Source organism: Drosophila yakuba, chromosome 3R (assembly GCF_016746365.2).
Source record: "Drosophila yakuba strain Tai18E2 chromosome 3R, Prin_Dyak_Tai18E2_2.1, whole genome shotgun sequence".
NCBI classification, from domain to species: Eukaryota; Metazoa; Arthropoda; class Insecta; order Diptera; family Drosophilidae; genus Drosophila; species Drosophila yakuba.
In genome coordinates, this window is record NC_052530.2 from 17276362 (window position 1) to 17286550 (window position 10189).

General features: G+C 48.0%; 1 protein-coding gene across 3 annotated transcripts in view; it reads left to right on the forward strand.

Annotated features, from left to right (window-relative positions):
- The window catches only part of LOC6537245, a 29290-nt gene extending 19592 nt beyond the window's left edge, over positions 1-9698 (forward strand). The window contains exons 2-11 of one of the 3 annotated variants that reach the window (XM_039376394.2): positions 805-1422; positions 3545-3661; positions 3727-4162; positions 4336-4584; positions 4670-4929; positions 5002-5146; positions 5211-5360; positions 5421-5601; positions 5659-7523; positions 8485-9698. In XM_039376394.2, coding sequence (XP_039232328.1) covers positions 818-1422; positions 3545-3661; positions 3727-4162; positions 4336-4584; positions 4670-4929; positions 5002-5146; positions 5211-5360; positions 5421-5601; positions 5659-7523; positions 8485-8517 — 4041 coding nt within the window. In that variant the 5' untranslated portion in view covers positions 805-817 and the 3' untranslated portion in view covers positions 8518-9698. Of the gene's footprint in view, positions 1-804; positions 1423-3544; positions 3662-3726; positions 4163-4335; positions 4585-4669; positions 4930-5001; positions 5147-5210; positions 5361-5420; positions 5602-5658 lie in introns of all 3 variants that reach the window. The other 2 variants (XM_015192739.3, XM_002097767.4) reach the window with 2 other exon arrangements.
- The last annotated feature ends 491 nt before the right edge of the window (positions 9699-10189 follow it).

The following is a 10189-nucleotide window of genomic DNA, read 5'->3' on the forward strand; positions in this document are numbered from 1 at the left end:
GGCAACAGATTACACGGCTTTAAGCCAACATTTTGATATAAATCTACTAGTGTTTCAATAGGCCATCAATGCGGCTGCAGTTAGTTATGTTGATATGTCTGGATTTCTCTTGAATTCATTCGTTTTCCGATTTCTGTTTTCCATTTGCCATTTTCCATTTCCTTATCGCTGTGATCCTTCACCCAAGAGCTCCAGTTGGCAAACCATGCCAACTATTTGATCCCATTTCGAAACCAGTTCCTCCGCAGCCAACAACAACCAATCCATTTTTGCAGCATTGCCAAATTAAGGAGCAAAACATATGCAAAAAGAGAGAGAACGAAACCAAACAGTAAAAGCAAATTGAAAATTGTGTCATAATACTAAAAACAAGTTGGCCTAAAACCTGAACCTATCCCACCAATTCCGCCAATCCCGATGATCATGACGACCATGCTGATCACCGATCATGGTGATCATGATGATGGTGACCATGGTAATGGGCATGTCTGTTATGGGGGACCTGTTTGGTTAGGTTTCTGTTTTTTGTTTTTGTCAAGACCGTGGCGGAAAAGGCAATGCCATCGGCCTGTCTTCAGACTGTTAGCTGGATGTTGTATGTTGGATGTTGAATTATGGAGGAGCCTGTTTGCGGGCAAAGTGGGTCGGTCGTCTTGGTCGTGGACTGGTGGACTGGTGTGGAGCAGAGTGGGGTGGAGTAGAGTGGAGTGGAATGTGATTTGTGGATCGAACAATGTGTGAAAATGGCCCGACAACAACTTGACTTATGTGCCCCCCCAATTCTGCTCTTCTCTCTCATTGCAGCGAATGTGTTTCAATGATGTTACTGCCTTCGGGGCGTTCGAATAGTGATGTCTATCCGCTACAAAATGCCGCAAACACAACAGCAACATCGACCGGAGGAGGAGCCACATCCACTGGAGGCGCGGGTGGAGGAGCAGGTGGAGCTGGAGTTGGAGTTGGAGTTGCAGGCGTAGGAGCAACATCCAAGCCCAAGCCCTTGCTACTGACACGAACATCATCGCCTCAATTGACAACGCTGCCGACAACAAATGGCTCTGTTGTCCATGCCACGCCCACCCGCTCCAACGGATGTCCGCTGCCCCAATCCTCCGGAATCCCAGTGACATTGGCAACAACAGCCACAGCAATGGCAATGGCAACAGCCACAACTGGAGGCCAGCAGGGAGTGGAGTGCCCTCCATCAGCATCGGCTACGGAGCTGGGCACTGGGTTAGCAAATGGAACCAACTGCGGCACCGGCATCTATGGGCCACTTTTGGGTCAAAGTCATGTGGGTGTCATCGCTGGCATGGCCGAAAATTGGCCAGAAATTGATGGACACTTGGAGGGCATACAGGAGAAGCTCAAGCCCGGCTGGAGTGTTCATGTGGGCAAGGAGGGCAGGCTCTACTATTGCAAGTGAGTAAATAAGATTTGTAGGTTTAAATGCCATAATATCCTAAAAATATCATTTAAATGCCTAGGCAAACAATTTAATGGTTTTAAATAACACTAGCTACTAGTTTGACCTATTAACAAAGTTTCTTGCTGCTCCACAAAATGAAATTTATTGCCATTGCAAATTACGAATAATTTCAAAACTCTTGAGATATTTTAAATGATTTATGGTCTGCGCCAATTAGGCATTCTCTAAGGCTTCACAATTTTTGAAATTATATCTTGCAATCAAAATAATTAGATAAACAGAAATTTAGCAGGTTAAACCAAGACTTAAAGTCTTCATTGCAATATCCGAAGTTAGAACAATTATTTTTGCACTGCAACATTTATTATTTGTGCCAAAGTTTCGTTCGTGGCTTTTTCAAAAACCACTCTAATAACCTCGCAATTTTTCTGCGTTCGCCACGCACAAAAAGGAATATTTAACAAAGCAGAAAGTCGGACATTTATTTAGCCATTAGCATGGGCAAAGTTTTAGCATTTCAATGCTGGTCCACTGGCGAACTGGAAAACTCACAGAGTGACAGACTGACTCACTGACTGACTGACTGACTGACTGAGTGACGAAAGGACTTTGGTCCTTGCTTGACTATGTGGCCATGTGGCTAGATGGCTTGGACGTGGCTGAGGACGCTGAATGGGCGACTGAATGCTGGCTGGCTGGGCTCTCTGCTGCACATAAATTGATTATGCACGAAATTCTATTAAATAATTTTACACTTTGTTGCACATCAAACTGAAAGCGCACAAAATGCCATAACCGAGTGGAAAGCAGCGAGTGGGGCACGGAGCATGGGGCACGGGACTGGGTAACTGCCACTGGGGCGATAGACTGAATGAGTGAACAGAGCCGTTTGGATGCCACATTGGGTTGGGTTGGGTTGGGTTGGATGCCCATACCCACTGCCAAACCCACTCCCCCGCCCATCCCCCCGCCGCCCATCGAGAGTGTGCAAAAGTGCAAAACTAATTATCACAATTGTGTGCAGTCAGGAAATGAAGAAAGACAGCAACGGAAGCCACCAAGGTGGCTGATGTGGGTCGCAATTGGATTTGGCTGGCGCTCTAGCTCGAGGGTTCGGGTTCTGGCCGGGATCCCACAGTCCAGCTTCAATAAGGTCCACTTTTCAATAAGTGGTCAATTATTCAGGGTAAACACTTTTACAGATTTTAAATATTACCCAAATTCAACAAGTAGCACAGTTTATAATGGACTGTTCTAAATCAGGGACCATAATAAGTTGGAAAGCTGTTTAGATATTAATTTAGTTGGTTCACTTGATAGAGGTTCCACTGTAGCTGCCTTTAAATGGGCCGTGGACTGAGGCTAGATTTAGTTTTAGCTCTGCGGCCCGATTATGGGCTGCTGTTTATTGCAAAGTCGAGCAAATAACCCAATTAGCTCTGATTAATGTCAATTGGAATGCATTTGCAGCTCAGCCGCAGGGACAAACCGCCCGCTGCCGTTGTGATGGGCGTGGCTACAAAGGGTTTTCCCACAGGCTGTGGTGCTGACAGGCAACCGGTGACCGCAGGTTCAGGGTCAACGTGGGAGGTGGGTCAAGTGCAAGTGGGCGAGCTCTTGCATGATTTATAAATAGAAAAGATAAATAGAAGGCTATGTGTGTAGGATGCAGCCAGGAGCTATTCAATTGGGGAAAGAGAAAGTAACTAAATGGCACAAAAAAGTTATTTGCTGCACCTACACATCCTTTGGATAGTTTGAAACTAAAAGGACGTGCTTGATTCAGGCAACATGTCATGTTTGTTATCAGTTATTATTAAGGACTGCATTTTTCCCTTAAATAAATAAGTAAATACAGATACAAGATACTGTTCCGCAGTATTTGCTTACTGAGTTCAGCTGACTGAGCTGTGGTAACAGTGTTCATAGACGCATTCTTATAGAAAAGTCAATATTTGGCCAGCACTTTTTGTATTTGCCTTGTTGAATTATGATAGCAATTGCAATTTACAAAAAGTGAAGTGGGCTGAATTGACTTACTCATGAATTAGTGATTGTAAATAAGGTCTAAGCTCATATAATTATTTAGAATATTTATAACTCATTCTCCTTTAGCCACATGACGCAGTCTGCCGGTTGGCTGCCAGCTTGCGAGGATTGGAGCAAGCACGAGGAGCTCTCGTATGGCTGGGAGCGTGCCATAGACTCCAAGGGTCGTTCCTACTACATAAAGTGAGTATCCTCCCATAATATATATCATATCATATATAGTCTTACAAGCTATACTCCGTGCATAGCCACCTGAATAAGACGACCACCTACGAGGCGCCCGAGTGCATACGCTGGGATGAGCATCCACCGGAACCGCGACAGGTACAGCTCCAGAGGAACGCCAGCCTGGGATTTGGATTCGTGGCCGGAAGTGAACGGCCCGTCATCGTGCGATTTGTGACGGAGGGTGGGCCCAGCATCGGAAAACTGCAGCCGGGCGATCAAATACTGGCGGTGAATGGCGAGGATGTGAAGGACGCGCCACGCGACCATGTCATCCAGCTGGTGCGGGCATGTGAGGCGCAGGTCAATCTCTTGGTGTGCCAGCCCATGGCGCACTGCGTCCTGCCTGGCCGGAAATCCACCCTGCTTTCTGCGGGCAAGCGAGCCAAGCTGCGCTCGCGTCCTAGTCGAGTTCGCTTCGCCGAGAGTGTCTGCGTCAACGGAGCTCCACTGTTTCCGGTGAGTTACACGTATTCAGCACCACTTTTGGCACCACTCAAAATGCCTAAGACAGTGGAACACTCCAACCGAAAAGAACTGATGACTAAAAGCCGAAATTAACTATACAATAATTGGTGTAAAGCATTTTAATTAATTACTAATTAATTTGTATTTATTACTGCTTATTTCAGCCCTCGGCCTTCTCCCTGGGCGACATCTGCGTACCGCCGATGGCCAATGTGCTGAAGGTGTTCCTCGAGAACGGGCAGACCAAGTCCTTCAAGTACGACGCCACCACGACGGTGCAGGACGTGGTCAGCTCGCTGCTGGACAAGCTATGCCTCTGCTGTGGCGAGCTCTTCAGCTTGGTGCTGGAGCACGTGAAGAGCCTCAAGCGAAACAAGCTCACGCTGCTGGATCCGCAGGAGTCGCTGGCCAGGGTGAGGATAACTCAATATACATACACTTTCTCCCAGATTGCAAATTGCATTTATTTTTTGCATTTCCGCTTATTTTCTTGACTAGATTGCGGCGCGTCCGGGAGCGCACAAATTGAGGTGCCTATTCCGCATCACCTTCGTGCCCATCTCGGCCGCGGAACTGGCGCAGCGGGATCTGCACGCCCTGGACTACCTGTACTTGCAGTGCTGCAACGATGTCAACCAGGAGCGATTCGCCCCCGAGCTGCAGCCGGAATTGGCCCTGCGCCTGGCCGCCCTCCACATGCACCAGCACGCCCTGGCCAACAACTTTGCGCCCGCCAAGCTCACAGTCAAGCTGGTCGAGTAGGTTTATCCGCATCCTTGAGACACCGCACCGCCTTCTTATGCATACATCACTTCGACTTCTTCTTTCAGACGCGAGTTCGGGCTGGAGCGCTTTGTGCCGGTGAGTCTGTTCGAGGGCATGAAGCGGAAGGAACTGCGCCGCCTGATTTCCCACTTCCTCAAGCTCAACGCGGAGATGACGGGCTCCTCCAGCAAGGTTCTCACACAGCTGCAGGTGAGCAGAAGGCACTTAAAGTCGCTTTTAAACCGGCTAAAATAAAATCATTGCTCATTTGCAGGCCAAACTGCATTATCTAGATATAATCGCTAGCTTACCAAGCTACGGAGCCAAATGCTTCAGCACAAACCAAAGAGAGGGCGTCGAACGCGTCCTGCTGGTGAGTCCACGCTTTGGACTGAGCCAAATATCCAGTGCCCGCAATTCGGTGGTGAGTCTATCTCGATTCTGTTAATTGTGGTACCTTCTATAACTGATTGCTGCTTCCAAGCAGCCCCAGCCTATTTCCGCCATCGAGGACTTCACCCATGTGGTGGTGAATCGCGAGGATGATGTAACCTGCAGCGTATCCATATTCATGCTCGGAGATCGTGCCGTGAAGTTCATCATGGAGGATCGCGATGGCTGCGAGTTCAGCCTTGTCCTTGGTGGCTACTACCGACTGCTCACAGGTGAGGAATCCCACGATCCTCATTTGCAATTCGATTATTATAACATTTCGTTCGCAGGTAATGTGTTAAATATTCTGAGGGAACGGGAACCGAACGACGAGGACAATGCGCCCGGCTTTCTGTCCCAGCACACAGTGCTCCCAGCGGGATGGAGCTACCTGCTGCCCTTCCACACGCGAGCGCACAGCGTCAACTTCCTAATGGCGCCACCCTACCATCCGCTGGTCCAAAGGGGTCAGCTGCAGCAGCAATCCTCCATTCAGGCGCCAACTTCACTGCCCTACGTCATGGACCTGGACCTGCACAGTGTGATGGCCACCGAGCTGCTGGAGGAGGCGGCCAAGGATTCGGGACTGAGTGACAGCAGTGGTAGCAACTACTGCGAGGGACGCAGCCACTTGGGCAGCCATCAACTGGAGGCCAAGAACGAGCAGGTTCTGCGACGGGTTCAGGAACTGCAGCATCTAGTTCAGACCTCCGAGCAATATCTGAGTGAGCAGGAACAGGGCGGCGGCGGAGGAGGCGTGGCCATGCTGGAATTCGATTCGGATTGCGATAGTCTCAACAGCAGCAAGGTTTCCTCGACGGAGGGCTCGCAAGGTGGCACGATTCTGGGCCCAGGAGGAGGCATTCCGCCAGGACATCCTCTGAAACATAGTGACTCCCTAACGCTGCTGGCGGAGACGATTAACCACGAGTTGAGTGGCATAACGCAGGGATTGAACGCTATTCCCGAGTCTGCTCCCGTTTCCACCTCTGCTCCTCCGACTCCGGCTACGCCCAAGCGAAAGCCAAGTCTCTGCAGCACTTCCAGCCCGAGACCGCAAAGGAAATTGAATGGCTTCAGCCAGCTGTTGAGCGACTTGCAAGCCCTGGGCACCGATTTCTCCCAGAGCGAAAGCGATTCGGAGTCCGTGGCCTCACCGGCGCAGTCTCCTACAACCAGAAGACCACAAATGATGCTGCTTCAGGCAGCGGGATCATCCTCTGGATCCGGATCCTCTGGCTTGGCACCAGCCAAACAGCAACTCTCGCAAAGGAGCAGCTTTGGCCTGCACAGTCCCGATGGCACACATTTCGGCGCCGAGACCAAGGACTACAATCTGAGGGAGTATCTGCAGCAGCTGAAGGAGATTAGCAATGCGGCATCTGCGGACACGGACGTTGCTGCCCGTCAGCTATCCGAGATTTATGGATTTGAAGTGAGGGAAGATACATTCATTGAAACCGATACGGATCTCATAGATCTGCGTGCCATTCCGCCACCTCAAACCCCCGACGAGTTGGATTCCCTGTCCCTGATGAATGCAGCACCCCCGAAGGGATTCGAGGGCAAGGCTGAGGAGCTGGACAGTTTCCTGCAGCAGATTATGGTGGCACCACCCACGCAGAAAGCGACACCCGCCAAGGAACTGACCCCCGAGGAGATAATGTCGTTCATCATACCACCACCGCCGAATTTGGAGCAACAGCAGGTGGTTCCAGCGGTCGAAACTGAGTGCCTGTATAGCAACTCTGTTCAGGCAAAGAGGGAGTTCTTTCAATCCGTGGCCAATGGCAACAATGGCAGCATTGGCAACAACGGAATGTCTGGTGGTCACTCACCCCACGTTATCGAGTACGCCACTGTGGAGAGGAAGAGCAAGTTCAGCTGTTGTCCCACCAGCAAAAAGGATGAGCAGCCGGGTCAGGAGGAACTGCAACCACCGCCCAGAACACCCACTACCGAGCAACTTTCACCGCCGCCGGCGAGACCACCGAAAAGTGCCGAACTCCTGCAGCGCTACTCGCCCAAAAAACAGGTGCGTATTGCCGCCAGCCCAGTGATGCAGCCGCAGGAGCGGCGGGAGCTATGTCCACCACAGCTGCCGCCGAGGGGAAGTCCCACGCTGGATGGCAGCCAGAGCAGTCCCACGAACCCGGTGAGTGGCCCCAAGAAACCCCCGTTGCCGCCCATCGCCTGTCGCCCGCGTCCTTCGAACGGAGTGAATTCTCCGAACACCTCATCACCCGGCTCAGCACCTCCTGCCCACTACTCACCACCCATTCCGGCCACCGTTCGTCTGCCCCACTTGAACCAAGCCAACGGAACACTTCCCCTGCTCCCCAAGAAACCGCAGCAGCTGCACGGCGAGAAGTTGTTCATCAAGAACGGTCACCTAATTGATGGCGAGGCGCTGCTGGCCAAAACGGATGTGGCCATGGCCGGCCTGCTAATTAAGTTGGACCAGGTGGCCGCCCAGTGTTCGGTGGCCCAGGCGGCAGGAGGCGGCACCTCCATCGACGAGGAGAAGTTCCAGCGCGCCAGGAACGAGCTCACCGAACAGACCTTGGCCCTGGTCACAGCCAGCAAGTTCCTGGTGGCCTCCATGTCGGACATGACATTGATAACGCTGCCAGAACATCTGACTTCCTGCCTGACGGCCATTCGAAGGATTACGGAGCTTGCCCAGGATATGACCAGGCACACCTCGGCTCCGTTGCAGACCAGGAACATAGTGCTCAAAGTACACGATGTGGCGAGTAGCTTCAGGGAGCTGGTGGGCGTCGAGATCGGACCCATTGGGGCAGGTCAATTGGCCCTCCAGGCCGAGTGTCTGGCCAATGTCCTGGCCACTCTGCTGAGATCCCTGCGCGTGTTCTCTCCATAACCCAGAGAGAACGAGGGAAGCGGCAATGCAGAGGCAATCGAAAGCCTTAGCGGAAGCGAAGTCCGAAGTGAAAGTGAAACCCGAAATAGCAATGTATCCAGTCCCGGTTCCGACATATCGCACGCTCGTCTGTCTATGTGTAAATCTCCTTACACCACCTACGTCTAGATGTGCATGAAGCCCCGAAACATATTGATCCACAACTACATCGACTCTCGAAACTAATTTACAGGTAAAGGGCCGCGTCAGAGAATCGATGGTCTGATGGCTCTTTAGGCTTAGCCACGCTTTATCCTCACCCGCGACTAATATCGAAACTGGAATGTGGCAGCTCATCGGAGGGCATCTTAGTCGATGTGGTGGAGTGGGTTTGGAGATCTTAGGGATAGGTTTTGCCGCAGTACATATCGCACAGATGAATGGCCAAGAATATTTCAAGGGAATTAAACCTAAATATCTGTAACATATCTAAAAGTTCATTTCTTTAGACTTGCTTACCTTACCTAAGAACATTCACCCTATTACAGTTTTCAAATTAGCAAAACGTACAATATAACATATCAATTTATGTCTTTCAAGTGATTAAGTTCTGCAAATGTGTGCATTCGGCGGTTTTTAGGACACCTGCGATATTCTTTATTATTCTTCCCAATTGCCATATCGAATCATAAATCCCTATATCTCAATCGTGACACCACATCGCTAGGACCTTCTTAAAACATATTTCTAAATATCAAACGATTAAATATCACAAAAGGAACACTCTCTTAACTTAACGCATGCAACTAACTCGAATTTCTCTATAATCTCCTAAAAAACATCTATTTTTAACTACATTTATATCACTCGTATCGTTAGTACTGCTCTGTATACCAAGTCCTTGAAACTAGAACTCAACCAAAAGAGGAACCCGATTTAATGAAACACCATGACTTGATTATCTAGACCAATTTATATGAGAAACTTACGGAAATATGTTTATTAAATTATGCTATTAGTATATTTTCTTATGTACATAATTTACACACTTACCTACTACCATATATACATACATACATATACAAGTACTATACATATAAATATTATAATAAAATTGACCAAACAATAATCAAAATTTTAACTTGTGATATAAAAAATGGAAAAAGTAAAAGCAAAAAAAAAATGAATGATTGAAAATAAAACTTTTACATTTTCTTTGTTTGACAGCAAATGTTTTAACAGAATTATTTTATATGTTCGTTGTTGTTAGGAACGATCAACCATTTTGTTATTGTTTATGTGTCATATCTTTTGTTGTAGTTGTTGCTAAAGTACAAGAATGCGCACTAAGTTGTAGCTTTAACTAATTATATTATGTATATTATGGTACGCAATATGATTAAACTTTAATCAAAGTAAGCAAAAACTCAAGAATAATCCGTTTAAATATAACTAATCGATAACCAATTGTTTTCATTTTGTTTGGAACTTTCTGTTGGAGCAAGCACACACGTATGCATAATAAACATAACCATATGACATATACAAACAAATATATACAAATATGAACTAAAGTAATAATACCAATTAAGTAAAACATAATCAAATGTACAATGTAAAACAATGTAACTGTTTATGATTTAATGAAAACAAATACAAAGTGCATATGAAATTGTATGGAATTAATTCAATAAATAAACCAAAGTAAAATAAAGTAAATAAGAAATTCAAATTCCAGTATCCGGATTTCGTGGCAGTGATCTTGTGTCAGTTACTGTTCAATGGTGAATGCTAACTTACTCATGTTGTGAGTTGCCATCCCAGTTTATGCAGATGCCAAGAGATGCCACACCGATGACAATACATGTGTACTCGATTCCAATCGATACTAATAATCGAGTGCGCACGTGCAGAAGACAGGCTGGCAACTACCGACAAGTGTAGAATTCGGTATGGCC